The 21,434-nt window shown below is 44.4% G+C and overlaps 1 protein-coding gene across 1 annotated transcript; it reads left to right on the forward strand.

Annotated features, from left to right (window-relative positions):
- The first annotated feature begins 158 nt into the window (after positions 1-158).
- On the forward strand, positions 159-20,685 carry LOC121295856 (TBC1 domain family member 8B-like). Its single transcript, XM_041220957.1, has 22 exons — positions 159-393; positions 3,647-3,757; positions 4,285-4,403; positions 4,845-5,070; positions 5,186-5,426; positions 5,843-6,050; positions 6,300-6,467; positions 6,822-6,983; positions 8,230-8,380; positions 8,716-8,930; positions 9,248-9,365; positions 10,577-10,862; positions 11,307-11,429; positions 11,486-11,633; positions 14,351-14,449; positions 14,552-14,620; positions 14,967-15,213; positions 15,566-15,631; positions 15,960-16,052; positions 16,778-16,831; positions 17,367-17,464; positions 18,024-20,685. Exons 1-22 carry the CDS (start codon positions 267-269, stop codon positions 18,363-18,365), a joined length of 3,471 nt encoding a protein of 1,156 aa, XP_041076891.1. The 5' UTR covers positions 159-266; the 3' UTR covers positions 18,366-20,685.
- The last annotated feature ends 749 nt before the right edge of the window (positions 20,686-21,434 follow it).

Genomic DNA, 21,434 nt, shown 5'->3' on the forward strand with positions numbered 1-21,434 from the left:
ACTCTATTTCTGCAAAGTCAGGGATCAGCTCCACAGCACGGTATCATTGCCGACGGATTCTGGGAAATGTAGTCCACAGTATCGACTGTTTCACGTCCAGCCTGTGGAATTGTGGATGCCTCCCAGTACTACAATCCCCAGAAGCGCCTGGCTGGCCGTTGACTTTGTCAGGGTTTCTGCAACTGTAAACAGAAGCAACCGTGGCGAGTATGTGGCAGTGGAAATGAATGCTGAGGTGGACGAAATCGAAACAGCAGATTTAAAAGATGTGGCTGAACCCCGAGGAGGTGCTGCTGAAGAATGCGCTGAAGCTGTGGGCGACGGAGAAGTGCAATGATTACTTCGTTCTGCAGAGGAGGCGAGGGTATGGGGAGGGCGGAGAAGGTCTGACAGGTACTGAACCGCTGCTAACGTTATTGACAGTGTTGCGAATACCATTGAGCTGTGCGATAGTTAATGACACTCAGGTAAATATTCCCTGTTACCATTTCTCCAGGACAGTGTATTCTGAACGTATGTGTCTGTGTGGGGGATGTACAGAACATGCACTGCCTACCTGGTAGCCTATTATCGTGCTTCTCAATACAGAATATTAGGGGTTTTTTTTGTTACAATATTTCTACATTTTTATACACTGTATATTATTATTATTATTATTATTATTATTATTATTATTATTATTATTATTAGTAGTAGTAGTAGTAGTCGTAGTAGTAGTAACATTTCTATACGGTAGTATCTTGGTCCAGTTTGCGCTCCTATGGTTGAATATACGGTGTAATTATTTTCTATTCATTTGCACACTATCCAGTCTTTACTCTGTGCACAGATGCGATCTCATGATTGACACTTCTCCTGTACAAGGACAGTGCATCAGAGAGCACCGTTTTTGCATCACAGTGTAGAGCTGATAATATAAGTCTCTTCAGCAAATATGGGGGCTGCGTATCATATTTACTGACTCAGCCTGGCTTTTGGTTGCAAGGTATATCATACCCTATATATCATATCTTAACCCTTAATGTCACACTGCCCCATAGTAAAGCACTGATGTTACAGTAGTACCAACAGCAGGGTTTTTTTTAAATTTCTGACACAAAGGTAACAAAGGCCAGGAACTGCCCATAACAAGCCTTTAATTAACATATAATTAACAAATAAACACCACAAGACCGCTTCCAGTAGACTCAGCCGACTCCAACAGCAAATAAATAAACACACGCTCTCATACAGACCAGTACAAGTCAGACAGTTTGTTTTGTTCTGTTGACTTTGCGGTCTCCATCTCTGTGTCTGTGCTGCAGGGCTGTCCTCCCTCCGTATAAATAATAGAGAGAGTTGTCGTGTTTGTAAAGCCTGCCTGCAGCCTGGCGATTGTGAAACTGGTGCCAGGCTGCAGTTTTCAAGGGACGCATGAAGCTGGAAACACGATCCAACTGGTACTGATTTTACATGACTGACATGCTGAGGAAGAAAAACAAGCTTATTGCATTTGTGCTTGTTCAAAAGCTTGTTATAGTGGTTCAAGAAGTCCATTCCACTGTGTGGCAAAAGATCAGCAGCAGAAGCAGAGAGAGCATGAGTGTGAGTGTGAGCGTGAGCGTGCTCAAACCCTCACGGTCATAGAAGGGCACCCATGCATTTGCTTTGATCGATTCCTCTGAGGTGGTGTTTGGTAAGGTACAGTGTGGCTTCTGTCTTTGAGAACAGGATTTAAACATCAGTCCATTAACACGTGATGCTGTTTAGCAGAGAGAGAGAGAGAGAGAGAGAGAGAGAGAGAGAGAGAGAGAGAGAGAGAGATAGATAGATTGTTGTAGGGGAGGATTGACAGTGTTATTTACAGTCAGGTGTGTGGGGTGCATACAACTGGCCTCGAACAGAATTCTCTCGATTCCTTGAGTTGTGCTAGGATACCGTTTCTCCACATCAGCTTTGCAAAGCGGCTATTTTTATAACCACCCACGTGCGAATGCTCGATATGAGCATTTTCAACTCAGACTATGTGGAAGGTGATTTCTGTGGAAAAGCATGTGACCTCATGTGAAAATCTGGAGGTGCGACACTTTGCACAAACAGCACCGCACTGAAAGGGATTCAAAGGTAAAGTGCAATGCATTGAACATATCCAGCTGCAATGGAGACCGCTGTTTAGTGTTTGCACTGATACGACCTGTGCTTTACACAGCTGGAGAAGTACATAAAAAGGGTTAGGCTACAGTTCAGAGCAACAAGCAGTACCACGGTAGCGTTGCATGCAGTAGTTTAAATCAAACTGGCCTTGCAGACAGCATCGCCACATGAGAAAACCTTCTGAGATAAAGTGCAGATCTCATAATATTGCAAAGCTGTCAGTTTTCCAAGTATGCTTAACAGCACGGCAGTTATCAGGCATTATGAAATCAGAGTTGCTTCTGCTTCAGGTACATCCTCAATGTTGTTATGCACCCTTTCCAGCAGCAAAATAATGTTTTTTTTTGTTCTTTTTTTAAAATATATTTGCAGAGGCTGTATGGTTGAATCACCTCCGTGCTTCTTTTCTAAATCCACTCTAATGAGTGTTTTTGTTTTTCACGTCAGTCATTTTATTACTGCCTTTAATTGCCTGTAATTGCCCGGCAGTCTGTGCTGAGCACTTCATGGCAACATGTCCATTTATGTTTCTTTTGTAAGCAAACAATGCGGGCAGGTGTAGAATAACCAAACACGTTGTCCCTCTGTTTTGTAAAATCAGGACGTATTGTAAGAGTATTGTGAAACACACCTGCATGATCACTGCCTTTAGTGTTTCCTCCTTGAAAAGAAATGGGAATTTCCAATTGTCTTCCTGGTTTTCATAGAGATGCAGTATTATTTATCACCCCTTTATTTCTCTTGTTTTTTTTAGCTGGCATCTTACTGGGCTAGTTAGCCCTGTCTGGACAGAAACACAAGACAAAAACTAAGAAAATCTGAACAGTTTGGCAATCAGAGTGCATTTTGTTAAGAATTTGAGTGAGTTTGTGTGTAAGTTTCCAACAACAGAGGTGAAACAATAACACCAAGAATGCCTTGATCTACATTGCTACTGCCCTGACTTAGAGCTAGGATTCGCAAAGCTGTTACTCATTTTTTGTTTTGAAAGGTGACCCATTCAGGCTAACTCAAGGCCAGTTGGGCACCTGGCCAGTGTGAGAGCGAGTTCTCTTAAGTGAGCCATGAATCCCCCTTTGTTTGAACTGTTAAGACAACAGTAAGGCTCACTCGCCCATCAGGAGCAGAGTTTCACACCTGAAACAGGCTTGCATATTTAAAGGACTGCTTTGCGTTTGTGTTCAGTACTTTATTCATCTGCAGTTCCTTCTAATTGTCAGTATGAGCCACATGTTTACAGGATTGTCCCTTCTTCCCAGCACATTACAGTTGCCTCCATTTCCAAGTCCTATTAATTGATATGGATGTGACTGTAACGCAGAATATATATTGTTCAAATGGAATGAGGGACACAAAGGCTTTTTATTGTTGGGGCTGGGGTTGGAGTCAGTTCATCCTTTTCTGGAAAGACAGCCTGGCTGCTCTTCTGTTATGCTGCTGTGTTTAGTAGCACGCAGGCTATTATTAGGAGCATTATGGTAACCGCGTCTCTGTTTCTGTGAAATCGAGACAGGTCTCCTCGTGGGCACGCTGGATGCTGTCCTCGACTCCACGGCTAAAGTTGCTCCATTTCGCATCCTGCATCAGACACCCGACTCCCAGGTCTACTGGTCCATAGCGTGCGGTAAGAACTGACTCTTCCACTCACTCCTCGCTCGTGTTTTAGGCTGGTTCCACAGACCATTGATTAACGCTAATCATGGATGACAGTAAGCAGGGTGTAATCTGTGATTAGTGCCAGTCGAGGTGTGGGAAATCAGCTAAGGGTTGTTTTTAACTAAACCATCACAGTTACCTACACAGAACCAAACAACAAAAATTGCATTATTATTATAATAATAATAATAATAATAATAATAATAATAATAATAATAATAATAATAATAATAATAATAATAATAATAATTACTACCTGTTGCTCATGTGTAGCTGAAGTGAGAGACTGCAAGCCATGAACTTAAAGGAGAAAAAAAGTCATTAATGTTACAAAAAACGAAAAACAAAACCACTTGAGAGTGCTTAAGAGAACTTGAAATATGTAACTTAATTGTTTGTTTCTAGTTTTTAAACAGGAGTTAATTAAAGACTGGAGTAAAGGCTTTGAAAATGTAGCCCTGCATGTCACGATGAGAGCATGTTATTGTCACTTAGGTGCCACCAGAGAGGAAATAGAGAAGCACTGGGAATGGCTGCAGAAGAATGTCATGAGCACGCTCTCTGTGTTCGATTCCAGTGAGGATATTACCAGCTTCGTCCAGGGAAAAATAAGGGTGAGTGTGCCAGTGTGGGAATGCTGGGCGGTCCTCAGACAGCTATCAAATGGGAATTACTGCCGAAAACCCTGGCTGGAATCACAGAGCACTTCGTAGCCTCACAGTCCACAGGGCAACCCAGACCCACAGGCATCTCTTCAGCGCTTCACCTAACTCACAGTCCTTTTAACAGTAAGTGATACAATGTCATTACAAGTACAGTGCTGAGTCAATATTTAATACGCCCTAGAGTAGAGCCTGAGCTGACCAAGGCTGCAGCAGAACTACAGATCCCAGGGTGCATTGCACTTAACTAGGATTTCAGACGCATCCGTTTCCCAAGCTCTTTGCACCCGGAGAAGTGTCAGTTTCTTTCAGGTAGTTAGTCGTTAGTAGCTTAAGCCCTGTAATGTGCAGCAGCACTGTGTCGAGCAAGCTCTGCTGTGTGTCTGGTGACAGGGTCTGATCGCGGAGGAGGGGAAGAGCTCGCTGGTGAAGGAGGAGGACCCAGAGAAGTTCCGCGAGGCGCTGCTGCGCTTCCAGAAGTGGTTTGGTCTGCCGAAGGAGGAGAAGCTGGTCACCTATTACTCCTGCAGCTACTGGAGAGGACGGGTCCCCTGCCAGGGCTGGCTCTACCTGAGCACCAACTTCCTCAGCTTTTACTCCTTCCTGCTCGGAGCCGAAGGTAACACACCACCGGCTCTGTGTGTGTCAGGAGAGTGAACCAGCCGAGTCACTGAGCTGTGTGTGTGGATTTCAAGACAACATGTGTCTGGTAATTGTGTTTTGTTTTGCTGTAGTGAAGATCATCATCTCCTGGGATGAGATGTGGAAGCTGGAGAAGACATCCACAGTGCTCCTGACGGAGGGTATCCACGTGAGGGCGCGGGGCGAGGATTATGACTTCTCCATGTTCCTGCACCTCAATGAGACTTTCCTGCTGATGGAGCAGCTGGCTGACTACTCCCTCAGGAGGCTGTTCGACAAGGAGACCTTCGAGGGAGACCCGGCCCTGAAGGACCCACTGCAGATCACCAAGCGGTAACTGGAGCACTCCTTACCTTTAAACTGTCAGGGTCTCCGCGAGCAATATCGCCAACAGAGGGGGGTTCAAACCACGGGGACCAGGGTGGGGGAAATCTGGGTTCCAGAACTAAAATCCAATTTGTGCACATTTTTAAACCAGCAAAACTGAACTTGCATTTAAAAGATAGAATACAAATCAGGTCTCTAGTTTTTAAAAAGGTGATGCATCACAATCCTTTAACTAGAAAACAAACCCTGTAAATTAGATTATTGAGACCTTTGATAATGGGTGCACACTGTGTATTTTGATTTAGACAAGAGCATCTTCAAGCCGATCGAGAAGGATAGATTGAATATTGTAGGGTTAGGTAGTGTGTGTGATTGGTTGAAATGCCTGTGTATTTATTCTCCCTTTTCTGTCTCGGTTACAGAGGTCTGGAGACTCGCGCTCGGAACGAGCAGTTCAGGGCGTTCTTCCGTCTTTCTCGCAGTGAGAACCTGCTGGAAGTGCACGAGAGCTTCCTGTGGGTGCCCTTCAACCAGTTCAACACGCTGGGCAAGATCTGCATGTCCGAGAGCTACCTGTGCTTTGCCAGCCAGGATGGGAGCCAATGCTACGTCATCATCCCCATCCGCGAGGTACGGGCCGGGCCGACAGTGCCGTCAATCTGCTGCCTTTTCAATCTGTACCAGTCACAATCCTGATTCTGCTGCTGCTTCCAAACAGCACACATCTGTAAATATCAAAATCTCCAAATAGGGTTTAAGCTTCTTAAATAAGTGTTGCTCTTATCTGCGAGGTTGCACAAGTGAGAGATTAATTGTTATTGTACTGAGTTAGCAGACAGCCCCCCTGTGATTGATGGTACCTGCTTTCTTCTCTGCCAGGTTTTACGTGTAGAGACGCCAGACAAGGGCAGCAAAGCACTCACCGTGTGTGTGCGAGGGAAGAGAGCACTGCGCTTTACGGAGGTCAGAGATTTTGTGCACCTGGCTGCCAAAATCCGCAGGAAGTGTGGGGCAGCCGCGAGCCCCCAGCACAGCGACAGTGGAGAGGTACCACACCCCAGACACTGCAGTTCTATTTCTGTGCTGCATTTAGACCTGGCAGCATGCATGAGTGCACATTTCTAGGCAGGCTGTGTCCAAATGCTTTTGGCTTCAGAAATTTTGAATTACAAATATATCAGTTCCAATGGCGTATCAAAGTGATAGCTGCTACTGGATTTGGTAACGGACCAGGGCGGGAGGCAGAGAGGCCGGGGGTTTTGAATGGCACAATGTTGTTCTTGTTGTGCTTTAAGGAATAGGATTAGGTGAAGACTGTAACTGTTCCCCAATGGAAGAGGAAAAGGGCCCCTTGCTGGGTTGAACAGAGCCTTTACCCCACTGTGTTCCACCATGTGGCAGGTCCCTCGGGAGGTGTGCCAGGCCCTCATTGAGCACTGCGAGGACAATCCCGAGGAGGAGGCGCTGATGGTGGGGCAGACGGGCAGCAGCAGGGCCGTGAGCACCGAGGCGCTCATGACCGTCTTCCACCCGCAAGACGCAGAAAACCTCGATCCCAAAATGGTAAGAGCACGGGAGAGAGAAGGGGGGAGGAGGAGGGGGGGGGGGGTCAGTCTGGTTTGTTAGCTGTCCATCTGAAGGCATCTCAGCTGTCCATCTCTTTCACTATCAACCCAAGCCTTAATCTCACAAATGCTGCATTGACAGATACTGTTATGTATTAGCTTACACAAACTACAATAGAAGTGTACAGAGCACTGTACTGTAAAAATACCAAGACATGATGCTACTTCATGAAATAAGAACTGTTATTCTCCTTTTCATTTTACACTTATCCACTAAGACCTCATTTGAGGACAGGCTACTTTGTCTTTTACTGTTTTGTTATGATAACTTTAATTTTGTTAACCGCACAAGTCTAAGTGTAATGTATCAGATTACATAAATACAGCTTATGTTCTTTTTTTCAAAGACAAATTCATTTGGTACCTAATAGGTTAAATCAATTTTATTTTTCATACTGCATCTTCCTTGACAGGGTATTTTAAACACAGCTTTAATAGGCAAAAGTGGAAAGTGCAGGCAATTATTATTAACTTCTATTACTAAAATTACAAGATCAAAAAATATAGTCATGCTGTTGATTTTATAATTACTTGAGTGTGGTGTCCTTCATATAGGAGTCCTCAATAATGATGCATTTGTGCATTGAGCACAGACAGAAGGGAAACAGGGTTTTTGTCTTTGCATCTAAAGCAGCACCAGATTCAATTAGCCCATTGACACAAGGAACTCCTACTCCGTGAAAGAAGGAGATCAGCCATCTGCCTCCCATTCACTTTACACTAATGATCAATGCTGCCTTAGGGACATCAGATATCCATGTGTAAATAATACGTTTGTGAGATTAACTATTAAACTTAATCATTTATCATGTCATAGTTTTGTTAATGAAAAAAAGCACTTTTTATAATTTGTAATTCAGGAGGTTTGACCTGAAAGATTAACAGACCAGAGGAAGGTTCTTCCAAATGAGTTTGTATGGCTCTCAAGTAGACAGAGAGAATTCTGTTTAGGTTACAGACATTTTTTTAATCTTGCACTGTAAAAGACTACAGCACGAAAATGCAGAGGTGCACTGCAGCTCCACCTAGTGCTGGAAGTGAGTTTGTCAGGAAAAATAGCTGATTAACTGAAACAGAAGAGGGATTATGTCTGTGCAAACATACTGGTAACAATAATGCAAACAGTTTGGACTCTGCACATTATTCCTGCTTTTAAGTGCAGTACTTGTGGGTTTGTTTTGCAGCTGAAAGAGAAGATGAAGGAGCAGTCATGGAACATTCACTTTGCTGAGTATGGCCGGGGGGTCAGCATGTTCCGCACCAGTAAGACTCGAGACCTGATCGTGCGCGGCGTTCCCGAGGCCTTACGAGGAGAACTCTGGATGCTTTTCTCAGGTGTGTGAGCTGTCAGCTTGCAGGAGAGCTGCCATAGACACTTTTATAGAGAGGAAAACTGATTATTGAAGATGTAACATTTATTAATTTTCAGTGTCTTTGATTTGAAGTTGAAGATCTAAAATTATAAAGCTTCTTTTTGTATTTCCAAATTTACTATGGTTGAATGTTTTTCCATAGTTCTGGGTGACATAGTGAATCTAAGCTATAAACAAACGTTTCGGCTCCTGCTGAGAAAGGGGCGAGCTGGAATATTTTTCTGCATGAAATTTTACCTTAGTTTCTTGTAATTTGTTATCAACACTGCCTAACGTCACAACACCACAATCTTACAGGCGCTGTTAACGACGTGGCCACGCACCCCGGCTGTTACGCTGAGCTGGTGGAGAAGTCTGTGGGCACCAGCACACTGGCGACTGACGAGATCGAGAGGGACCTGCATCGCTCCCTCCCTGAGCACCCTGCCTTCCAGAGCGACACAGGCATCTCCGCCCTGCGCAGGGTCCTCACCGCATACGCCTACAGAAACCCCAAGATCGGGTACTGCCAGGTACCCCTCACTGTGCCAAAGGGATCTATGTCTGTTGGGGTGGAACCGTAGCCCCCTGTGCGACTCTCCAGAATTCTGTTCCTTCATATTACAGTAAAAAACAATCTAATAATATCCAAACCTCATCAGATGATCTATTGAAGAAAGGGGAGGAACGTGTGGTAGAATGTGAAGAATGTGTGTTGTTTCTTTCTTTGCATGATATCTTTTTGGTACAGTCATTAATAATATTACATTAAATGAACAAGTACGGACATGGCTATTTTCTGGAACAGTTCTTGTTGGGATATTCGAGTGCTTGCGCCCCTGTCTTCCAGGCGATGAATATCCTGACGTCGGTCCTGCTTCTGTATGCGAAAGAGGAGGAGGCCTTCTGGTTACTGGTGGCAGTGTGTGAGCGCATGCTGCCTGATTACTTCAACCACAGGATCATTGGTAAGGCTGAATTGCTAAAGGTGTACGCTACTTCTGTCTAGCTGGAACGCGCACGCAGATTCAGGGCACAAATACAGAACTCTGCAATTCGTTTTTTAGTGCATGAAGACCTCAAAAGCTGGTTTGCATTGATTCCAGGAATAACAGAATTGAATTTCAGGAGTGTACCATTGACCCAGATCGCTCCTTTTATCAGCGACCCCATTCAGTGTCACCAGCTGTGGTCCTTTCAGTTTGATGTTGAAGATCTCTGTTTTTGAAGTGTGTGCATTGAAGGTCATTTTATGAGGTGGGCGTCCAATCAAGAAATCTTCAAAGAGATACCGGTTCAAGGAACCCATCTTAATTAGGTATAAAAAAAAAAATATATTATCTGTTCTTTCCACCAAGTGCTTATAGCTGTTATTTGTAGTTTTATTACTGTTTTATATTCCCTTATATATATATATTATATATATATATAGCATATATATATATATATATATATTGCCGTATATATATATATATATATATTTCAGCCCTATCAAACGACGTGTTGTATTTTACATACCACAACAAGAAAACAGAAAAATGTGTCATGCACCATTGAAATGCGGCACATTTTTGTTTTAATGGAATTTTTACTTTTTTATTCATTTATTTATTTATTTATTTAACTTCAAAGGTAGCTCCAGAGCTTTCATATGAACCATGACTTCATTCAATCCATCTTATTTTAGGTTTGATAAGAGCCACTACATCCATGCAAATGACAGTTCCAGTTCCAGTGCTTCATGCAGGGGGTTTCGCATTACCCTGTAGAATTAACAAATTTTGCTTCATAAATTCAAATGAAACCTGCTTAATAATGTTACTTTAACATATTGAATTACATACTTCTGTGCAGTTTTCTATGTACTTAATGAAAAAAGTGATAATTAAAAAATATGGCATTTAGAAATCTAGCGTGAAATACTGTACTACTATTCTGGCTTCCGGTAGACTTTTGAGACATAATTTAGTAGTTTCTTTAATGGCATGATGTTAAATAAAATATTTCATTGATGTTGCTCTAGGTTTGCTTCTTTTATTCTGTTTCAGTCCTTCAATTGTAGGTGATGCTAAATGTTTTTCCAGAGCTGTGCATGGTCTGGCAGGGCTGTGTTTGTAGAAGGCCTCACTAAGCTGGCCAGTGATAGGCCTCTCTTCCTGTTTCCTGTCTCTGTGTCTAGGTGCCCTGGTGGACCAGGCCGTGTTCGAGGAGCTGATTGGGCTCCGGCTGCCCCAGCTGACGGATCACATGACCGACATGACGTTCTTCTCGTCGGTGTCCCTCTCCTGGTTCCTCACGCTCTTCATCAGCGTGCTGCCCATCGAGAGCGCCGTCAACGTGGTCGACTGCTTCTTCTACGACGGCATCAAGGCCGTCCTGCAGCTGGGGCTGGCCGTGCTGGACTACAACATGGAGAGGCTGCTCCGCTGCCATGACGACGCAGAGGCCGTCACCAGCCTCAACAAGTAAGGCTCTGAGCGGCTCTGTGCTATACCTCTGCTGTACTGGCACTAAGGATTCTGCAGTCAAGGTCCATCTGCCAGGTAACAGCAGATTCAGAGAAACAAATTGTTAGAGCAACAGATTCCAAGAACCACTGGATGCAAACAAAATAAAATAAGGGAAACATAACGCTGTGCTTTCCAAGCTACAGTACTTACTATAACACCCAAAAGCCGACGATACTGTACTTCATATAAAGCAGAATGCAGTCCTTTTCATTTCCATTTGATGAAAATGGAGCTAACTAAGGTTGTTCAAACACCCCAAGATTACATGCTTTTATGCAGCATGCTGTAAGATACAAAACAAGACCTTTAAAGGTAAGGGTCAATTTGCATACACCCCCCACTAGATAATCATAGTGCAATTTTATCTTTGTGAATTTTCTTTATTCCATTCTCCTGCAGGTTTTTCGATAACATTACCAACAAAGACAGCCCTCTCCCATCCACAGTCCAGCAGGCCCCAGTGGGGAATGATGGGAGCAAGTCTCAGGTCACAGTGGACATCACCGATCTCATCCGGGGGGCGTAGGCATAGCTCCCTCGTTCCCTTTGACCCATTACCCCCCCCCCTTTCCCACCAGCCCGCTAATGCTCTCGCAACTACTACCGCTCCGCATCGACATTTCCGCCTGTCCCGATACTTGTCCGCCCCCCGCTTATGGAATTCCGCGGGGCCCGACCGGTAAACGTATAGGCCTGCGCCAGGACGCCGCCCCTCCGTATCTACTCGTAGACCCTGACCCCGTCCCCGCGTAAAACCGGCCTAAGAGAGTTGGTGTTAGTCACCCTTCCTGACCTCACGAATTCCCAAGCGATGAATTCAGGACCGATGGCCTGCCGCGTGCGTCTCACAGGGGATCTCTGTCTTGCAAAAAAACTCCGTATTTGGAGTTTTCGACCCAACGTAACACTAAGGTCCTTATTGTCTTAACTGTACTCAATCGGGACCTGGTCTACGCCCCCGCCCCCAGGAAACAGTCGCTGCGCGGAGTGTCAACAGTGTCGCACCAGGCACAGTGATCCAACTCCCAACTTCTGCAGCCAGACCTCAACTTCAGACCACATAAACTTCCGTCAACTGCATGTCCAGCAATCCCGCGGGTCATCCTAGTTCTGTAGAAGTTTCTCTATGGCCATGCTCCTTGGGTAGACTTAATCCCATTTTTTTTTGATATCATAGACTTAGAAAAGCGTGGTATCGAATTATCGTACCACGCAGTATCCCACTCCCCAGGTACTCTATCATTATATACATACCTTCTCCTATATCTTACTTTTTTTCCGCATGTCCACCTAAATAGTTACTATAGATATATATCTCATCCTCCACTTCACAAATCAAACTCAGGATCTTGTTGTGTCAACTCCCCACTGCTGGTGTTGTTTTTTGTTTTGTTCCACCGGTACGTGGGATCATTTCCGCGTGTCAAAACCACAGTACACTTCCATGCGAAATAACGTAACCACACATAACTAAATTTTGAAGTTTCCCTGCGTTGCCAAGTATTCCTGGTACTGACAGTAAGTTCACGCGCAGAACAATCCCATCCACCCTATTCTGCCGGGTGATGTTAGGTATTATTGTCTCTGGTTACAGCTCGCTAGACCGGTTCAAGGGTGGGTCACACCCCGGAAGTCCGTCCCCCGCGTAATGGGACCTCTTACTTTTTAAACCGCGAATTTAAGTTTCCTTTGGACGTCCTTCTTACACTGCACTTGTCTACCGACTCCTGTCGGCAGACATGTCTACCGATCCATGACGTCCTTTTTCCCTCTTCTTTCTACCGTACCTTCTTTAGCTCGCCCTGTTCGGACGTGTTTATCTGACCGCCGGCACGTGTGACAACTGCTGCATTCCAATAATCAAGGTTAGTCCCGTACTCCTCATTTCCTTTATCTCCGTGGGGAAACGAGCTCCAACGTAGAAAATCAGATCAATAGTCTTTCCGCTCAGGATGTTACACTCTTATTCGAACTAGCTTTACCAACAGGTCTGACCCCCCACACACTGTACCAGTCCGCCCGCCAAAACATGTTCGGTAGTGCTTCGACCCGGTATTATCCGGGAGGATAAGGACAAAAGGACGCGCCAGATCACGGGCACACCTGGTCACCGACTAACAGCATCCTCGACTAACCCCGCGTGCCGCGGGGAGACTGCCTATGATGCGTACTGAAGAAGCGATAGAGAGTACGGGGACGTGACAAAGTGGAGTGTGCTCCGAGACGGAGTGCCACTGACGGGAACTTCTCGCGGGCAGTTGACCAAAGTGACGAAGAAAGATGCTGACGTGTTCCGGTAAGGCCGTGACCCCAGCACCGGCAATTTGTCACACCCTCCGACCGATGCTTTGATACTCTCTCGTACGAGGCGCCGTTTGCGTGATTGTTGCTGGCTTCCCCGCGGGCAGTGGTCGGAGTTGTTCCTCCGAGACATCGCGAGACAGATATGGAGACAGACATGGACCGTGATCCTAAAGACGTCAGTCAGGAGAGACGGTCCATGTCGTTAATCTTTTGTATACAATTCCGGTGTCTTACGGTCTTGGTGAACGCACTCACCACGCGCACACACACACACACACAAAGAACGAAAGGTTCGATGTCATGAATGCACTTGGGTTTTGGCTGTTTAGGACACGAAGTATTATTTGTCGTGTTACGTCAGGGGAAAGTCTTCCACCACCTTACCGACTAATATCCTGCCTCCATCCCCGGAACAGCCTTTTCCTACCGATTGAGTGAGTCAGGAGAAAAGGGGAGTGGGTGCTGTACGAGGTGGGCAGGCAGGAGGGAGAAACGATCCTCTTGTGAGTCAGGAGAATAGGGGAGTGGGTGCTGTACGAGGTGGGCAGGCAGAAGAGAGAAACGATCCGCTTGTGAGTCAGGAGAATAGGGGAGTGGGTGCTGTACGAGGTGGGCAGGCAGGAGAGAGAAACGATCCGCTTGTGAGTCAGGAGAATAGGGGAGTGGGTGCTGTACGAGGCTGTACGATGCTGTACTAGCTGGCATGGCACCCGCACAATGACTTCACATCAGCGCGTGTTCCAGATCATATTCAGCACCCTCTTGTTCATTTCTTACAGTGAATAAGCATTGTATGTCATTTACATGCGTTACAAGCCATACAATTTGCCTAATATTATTTTTTCTCCAGTGGAAAGTGGCTATTTCTGATTTTGATTGAAGCTGTTTTGTATTCATTTCGTTGCTTTCTCTTTGGACTTGTTATAGTTTATAGCAGTCCGAGGCTGACACGCACACACACGCACACACACGCACACACACACGCACACACGCGCACACACACGCACACACACGCACACACGCGCACACACACACACACACACGCACACACACACACAAGACCAATAGTCCTCGTAATTTTCTACCAACCACCGCTGCTCTTCTCTGGAAAATAAAACATCAGTGCTGTTGTTTGACAGAAGTATGGAGACATCCGTTCAGAGGAAGTGGAGAGCCTGAGGCGGAGGAACAGACTGTATGTGATTCACACTCTGGAGGACACGACCAAACAAAACATTGTAAGAGACTGTTTTAATGCACAGGTCTTGTCTGCTTTCTAGTCTGCAGCTTCAGTAGGAGTATTGTCTCTTTTCACAAGACATGTGCATGTGTTTTCCCAGCTCAGGGTTGTCTCCCAGGAGGTGAAGTTCAGTGCAGGTGACCTGGATGAGATGTATGAGTTGTTTAAGGTAAGCAGCACATTTCTTTGTTCTTTCTTTTGTATGCTACACTACAGTGTACTGTAAAGTATACTGCAACCCCAGTATATCGTGGGCCCTGTATATAGCATCTCCTAACATTTGCAAAAGGGTGCAAATGTTTCCAAATCTTACCCCTGTTGCTAAAGTGGTTGTTCTAGTCATCCAACCTGCGTGTAACACACAGAAATTCTCATAAAGTTAGTTTTAAAGTGTTTCTGAATTTCCAATGGTCTGCTGTATAGTGAATTCTCTAGTGGGTTTACAATGTGCTTGAAGTCAGGTGCTGGGTGATCAGGGAGGTTCAGCCTCTGACTCGCTTGCCTCCTTCCTGTAGAAACAGCACTTCCTGAGCTGCTACTGGAGTATGAGCTGTCCTGCGCTGACGCACCACAATCCCAGCCTGCCTTACCTGGAGCAGTACCAGCTGGGCAGTGAGGAGTTCCGGGCGCTCTACTGCCTGCTGAGCCCCTGGGCACACTGCTCCAGCCGGGACGCCCTCGCCCTCGCCCTCGCCACCTTCCGCCTGCTGGACGAGAACCAGGACGGGCTCGTCAACTTCAAGGAGTTCTGCTGCGGACTGGGTAGGTCCGACCGCTCTCTCTCCAGAACAATCGCTCATGCTTCTTCAGCTGAGAGTGAAATGCAGTTGGCATCATTGTTTTATATATATTCTTATAAAACTAGTGACAGACCGTTTAGGAGCCTTCCATTTTGTGTGTGTCATAATTTCCGAAGTATGATGTTGCATTATAGTGCAAAGACCGTGAGGGTAAAATTATAATCACAACAATTCTCATAAGACAGTGTGTTGTATCTGTTTCTTAATGTCAAAAATAAGCAATTCAAGAAACAAAAAAAGAAAGAATAATTATCCCATGATCCCCTATCACATGTCAATATCTCATTGGTCTATCCATCTTTTTACATTTACAGATGTGATATACAATGGAAGCTTCACAGAAAAACTGAAGTTCCTATTCAAGCTGCACATACTACCAGGTAATACATGTTGCGCACACTTTGTAGGGTAATTGTTACTCAAGCATACTGTACGTTGGCAATAAAAATGATTTGAAATGCCCCCTCAGCCCTGCTCTTGATACCATTATCCCAGCTGAGCGAGTCTTTTTGCCAGTATCATTGCAGCTCCACGGCTTGTCCAGGCTGCCCTCTCCCTCCTTGACTGCTCTGCTGCTCCTCTCCCCCAGTCCTCCCTTTCCCTGATCTAACTCTCCACTTGTTAGGACTTGTAATCTTCTGCTGCGGCTGCTCTCCCACACTTAAGACCTCCTCACTGCATCTGTCTCTTACTAACCATGTCTTTCAGCTCTCTCAGAACCTGTAGAAACAGGGAGCCCTATGGTTCCAAAGGGCCGCACACTTTCCAAGGAAGATCTGATGCACTTGAGTCGGCTCGATGGTCAGGCTCTTTCTCTTTTTCTTCTTCTCTTCTTTCCTGCTTTAAACTACTTCTGCGGAGTCTCGATTCAGTTCGTCTGACCAGTGGAGTATCTAAGTACCAATGGTGTCTGAGTCCTTGAAATACTGCAGGTCTCTCTCTTCCTTAAATATGTAAACAGACACGAATACACCGAGGAGACTTGCCTCAGCTGGTCGAGGTTTGATTTTCAGAACCTTGAATCGCACATTAATAATAATCTAAATGGTATTTAGAAACTGTTCAAGTTAATCGATTTGACCCCAGTGTTTGTAGATAGTTGTTGTTTTCTGAATTTGATGATCGTCTGTTTAGCGCTCATGAAAGGTGAGGAGATAAAAGCACTTGGGTATTCTGTCTTCACTCTTTCTGCCATGGTCCAGTGATGGGAATAAGACTCCTATTGCATAGCCGTTTTTCCCCATTCCAGGTTTTACTATGAGTTTGTAATACCAGGAATCAATCAAACTGCTATGCATCCCTGTTGTCTGCTATTTATGGTACCCATAGAGCTGCCAGGACCCCTTATTAAAAATGGCAATATACTGAATTTTAAATCACGGCACTGCTGAAGTGTGCAGGGTTTGGATTCAGTCCACTAGTGATGTAACCGTGCCCCTGACCATTGCAGAACCCTGCAGACACCAGGAACAGTTTCAGGCTCATTAAATGCATGGTATATGCATCTATATTGTTATTTATTACAGTGTCGTTACCTGGCCTTTCCCAGGATGGAGTGATAAGGAAGAGCCCAGAGAGAGGTAGCGTGTTCTTGTTTTTCTACAGGACCTGTTAGTCTGCAGCTGTGTTTTTTAAATCGCTGAGTATCTTGTCCTCTTGGTTGGCATTAAGCATGTTGGGAGGGTTTTATGGGTTAACAACATCTTCCGGATTTGAAACTGAACTATAAAAGGAAGGAATACATAAAAAAAATGGACTGCTTTAAAAAAACAAAGTATTGAGCCCCTTGTTCTCCATCATCGTACTGGTTTGTAGTTTCAGAGACCAGAGTTCCTCTCTAAATATGGACAGCTAATCAATCCACACTTCATTCTGGTCCTGTACAGTAAGACAGGTTGACACACTTAGATTTGCAGTAACACTGTCTTCAATGCTGAAATTCAGGAGATAAATAAATGAAAAGGTGCGACCTAGTATTGAGTTTCTTAACAAGAAGGCAAGTGTTGTGTGCAGCGTGTTGTCTGAAGCTGTAACGGGGTCAAGAGACAGCGTGAGAATGTATTTCCATTACAAACATTTTTATTGTGATCATTTTTCATTTGTGTGATTCATTAGGGAAAGGTAAGGTTGACCTTCAGGCATACCTCAAACAATGGCAGGATGAGCTTCTGAAGAAAGAAGAAAGCATCAAGGATTTACCCAGAATAAACCAGGTAAAATGGAAAAGAGTTGCTTCACAGTACATTAGTCTTTCTTTTGTATGTTTTCTGTTGACGTGCCTCCTGCTATTAACTCAACCCGCCTCCAGCTACATTTAGGCAGAAATAATAGCATGAAAACAACTTGGAAACAATTTGGCATGAACAGTGAAGCATGTAATATTGTATTGTGTACGACCTTCAGAACTTCAAAAGCACTCAATCATAGGTTGCAAGGTGAAACTGAAGTGATGATTTTATCAGCCTGAACCCGCCGGGAGAACCCACGGCTCTGGGGAATCCCTGTGGATTGAAGCACCTATCTGTGGTGCTCTCGGGATTACCCCCGGTGGTTGAAATCCAAGAGGGATACGTTAGTTTTGTAAAACGCTCCAATAAAATCCAGCAGCGGTTCATCCTGGCAGTTCAGCACGTTTATTCCTGAGTCAAGCAGACAAGCGTTTTGGCTCTTCACCAGGCAGCACAGATGGAGGTACTAGCTGAAATGTGTGTCTGCTTGACTTGGTTCTTATTTAAAACCCTGCTGGGAGTCTGATTCTGCTTTGTTTTTCAGTCCCAGTTCATTCAGTTCTCCAAGACCCTGTATAACCTCTTCCACGGAGCCCCAGAGGAGGAGTCCCTGTACAGGGCCGTTACCACGGTTACCAGCCTCCTCCTGAGGATGGAGGAAGTGGGGCGCAGGCTGCAGGGTGCACAGGGAGAGGGGAGCCCCCCCCACACGGGCACGGCAGACAGCACCCCGCTCAGGGAGGAGGAGGAGAAGGAATGGTCCTTCGCGTTCGAGCAGATCCTCGCCTCTCTGCTCAACGAGCCAGTGCTGGTCCGGTTCTTCGAGAAGCCTGAGGACATGCGGGCCCAGCTGGACCACGCCAGGGCGGCTCAGCTCAAGGCCTGAACACCTGCGCTGATATTAAACTGCTTCATATTGTTCCTAATGAAAGCCATAAGGTCTTCAGGGATCTTTTTTTAGGGATGGGTTTACCGACTCCCTCCTGTTAAGTGTGTTGGAAGTTTTCCCCAGTTTTTGATTCCAGCACGTACTAGGGTGCTAATCAATCAGCTAATCAACATTCTGAATGCTGGCTGTACCCTGATCAACACGGGGCTGTAGCAGGAGAGAATGTTTAACTTTAATATTGAAGGCTGTTTTTATTTCCCAGTTTTGCCAGAGGGAATTCTAAACACTAAAATAATTCCCACCCAAGTCAAATAGGAGACAGGTTACAAAATGTGATGTGATGCAGCGGCAGATTCCATAGAGCGGAATAGAGGTGTCAGAAATTGCTAGATGTCAACATTAAAATCTATTGATACGGGGGGGAAAGGGGAGGGTTGGATTAAAATATTTTTCTTGATTTATTAATGAGGATCATCCTCAAGATGCTACAAACAATCAGGGGGGATGCAAAGCACAATATGCTTTCAGGGTACTGCTTTTATAAAAGGGACACAGTGCATCTCAGCCAGAAACTGCAGCTGTTGTTTAATCTCTAGATACAGTTCCTGCAACAGACTGCAGAGGGCAGAGTGAAAGCAGCAACAACCTGTGAAGTACTGTAGTTATCTGTCCAGACATATGAAGGGGGTGAGGGAATGGTTTTACTGTGTTCGTACTGCATACCCGAATCAATAATGCATTGCTTGGCAAGTCCTTTTTATGCATGCCCTGTTGGAACAAGCACCTGATTGTAAAGCTTGCATCCTCGAGTGGAAATGGAGGTTTCCCGTGTGAATAGAAAACAAGATCAAGCTGGTCAGGTTAGTTTCAGATGGCTTGATACTAAGCACTCACTACATACCCAGAGTTCTCAGATCATCTTCATACTTCTGCAGGAGTGTCCACAGTTTTCCTGGATCGTTCTTGGAAGACTACTGTTCTTGTTAATGGCAAACTCCTTGCCTCACATTCCCTGTTCAACTGGTGTAGCTTTTCAAAAAGCCTTCTCAAGAGTCCTGTACATTATCATATAGGCACTGTATTGAACTGAACTTAAAAATAGCATTCCTGCATCAACATTGCTCTGTTGAGTGTGTGTGTGTGTTATTCAGTACAATTGGTTGAAATAGTACTTTTTTTGTAACAGTTCGGCTGTTGCCTATAATACTGTGCTGTACATGGTAGCTGTACCATATACATGTTGCACCAGCTCAAGCCACAGGGATACAGTAAGGCTTGTTGCTGTGGTTCACCATTTATTTATTGGTTTGCAGTAAAAGAAAACATTTTGTCTGCAACTGTATGTACAACTTAAGTTTAGGACAGGGAATGAAAAGATTGACTTTTGAGGTCTATATTGTTCAGTATTGTCAATGTTTCCAATGTATTTTTTAACCAGGATATTATTCTTGAGATGGAAGGTGCATGTTATTGATCTGGTCATGACTGTTACAGCTTTAGATTTGAACTGGGAATTTGAGGTTTTGTTGGTTACTAATTGAATGTCATTACTACCGGAACTGTGGTAGTGATGCATCTCTATGAAGTTGATCAAGGGAGTTTGTAGTGTGAAGTGGGTCATTTTACTCCAACGAATTCTACTGTGTTGAAAAAAGAAATAAATAATCCACATGCAATTTTATGAAAACATATATGCATTATCTAACAGCACAAACTGAATACTCAGTAGCACACAAAGAAACTGCTTTGGGTCGAGAAATATAACGTCTCTTTCTGAAAAAAAAAAAAAAAGGTTACGCAGGAGAATGTTTAACTTGTTTTATATTTCTGATTTACTTCCTGATCATAAAACCTCTATTAACTCTTTCAGCTCTGCAGAGCTGTTGTTGTTATTCCTGGGAAAGTGCAGGCAGTTCAAGTACTGTAGAATAGGGAAGATAAACAGCGTAACAGTAATATATTAATAAGTATATCTTTAGCCCATTTTGTTAGATTTTCAGTTGAAAGATGCTATTGAATTAGCTCAGGTTTCTTTGAAGCTATTTAGTGCTGAAATTGTCTTCATTCCTGTATGCATAATCACTGACAGTATATATTCAGAACAATACTTTTAATATAGGGTAGAAGCATAGCATTCCTGTGAAGTGCAGTACAGTTTTAGCGGTGATATGCTGAAACAGCTGTATACACTGTGCACAGTGTGGTGACCCTCGTGCTGGTCTTCTAAGATGAAGGGACACCAGTACTATAGGCTTCTTGCATGCGCTGTGGCTGTAAAAAGGTCCATATAAGCTGGGCCACAGTCACATTTTATTTTTAGGAAGTCATTTATTTAAAATCTGTAGTAGTAAAGGGATTAACACAAAGCAACAGCGAACTGTGCTGTACTGTACACTCCAAATGCAAGGGATGTACTCTTAGGAGCTTGGCAGGAAGCTTTTTGCCAATGCAATAATCGATTGTATCCATGTCTTAGTCAGTAACAGTGGCGGCACAAAGTATATGCGAACCTTGTCAGGGATTGGAAGTGGAAGATTAAAACTTGAATTGTTTTTTTTTCATAAGGGTTTTATTTTGTAAGTAATTCTGACACTGAGAAAGAAGATCAGAACTACACATTCTATTTTCTAGACACAACGTTACTTTTCCATTTGGTTGCCTAATTTGTTGACACATGACTGAGTTTTAAGTAGTAAATGCATTTATTTCACTCAGGCTGGTTTTATTTTTCTGATATTTAAATTTGTGTTTTTGTATGTTAAGAAATGCAATTTGTTGTGGGCCGAGAACTGAGGGCACTTTATGTAAATCATTTATTGTCTTTCTTTACATTGACTGTACTTGTAAATGGGATCTGTTCGAGCCAACAGAAATAAACTGCCATTAATGAATGATTTCTCGTGACTTTGGATGTTCGTTTTGTTTCTCTCCTCTGTGAGCTGGGTGAGCAGGCTCACGTCGTCTGGCTATTTGAAAGCTCACACTGTAGCATTGATCATGTGAGCGTCGATCACACGGAGCAGTGGCACTGCTGGGATTTTAGTTTCCATACCAGCCTGTTATAAT

The sequence above is a fragment of the Polyodon spathula genome, chromosome 20, assembly GCF_017654505.1.
Source record: "Polyodon spathula isolate WHYD16114869_AA chromosome 20, ASM1765450v1, whole genome shotgun sequence".
NCBI classification, from domain to species: Eukaryota; Metazoa; Chordata; class Actinopteri; order Acipenseriformes; family Polyodontidae; genus Polyodon; species Polyodon spathula.

Excerpts from the sequence above, each read along its gene's own strand:
- LOC121295856 (XM_041220957.1), top strand. The coding sequence starts at position 267 with ATGTGGCTGAACCCCGAGGAGGTGCTGCTGAAGAATGCGCTGAAGCTG. Across the intron at positions 10,863-11,306 it reads GCCGTCACCAGCCTCAACAA|GTTTTTCGATAACATTACCA; the intron begins GTAAGGCTCTGA and ends ATTCTCCTGCAG. Across the intron at positions 15,632-15,959 it reads CAAGCTGCACATACTACCAG|CTCTCTCAGAACCTGTAGAA; the intron begins GTAATACATGTT and ends CATGTCTTTCAG.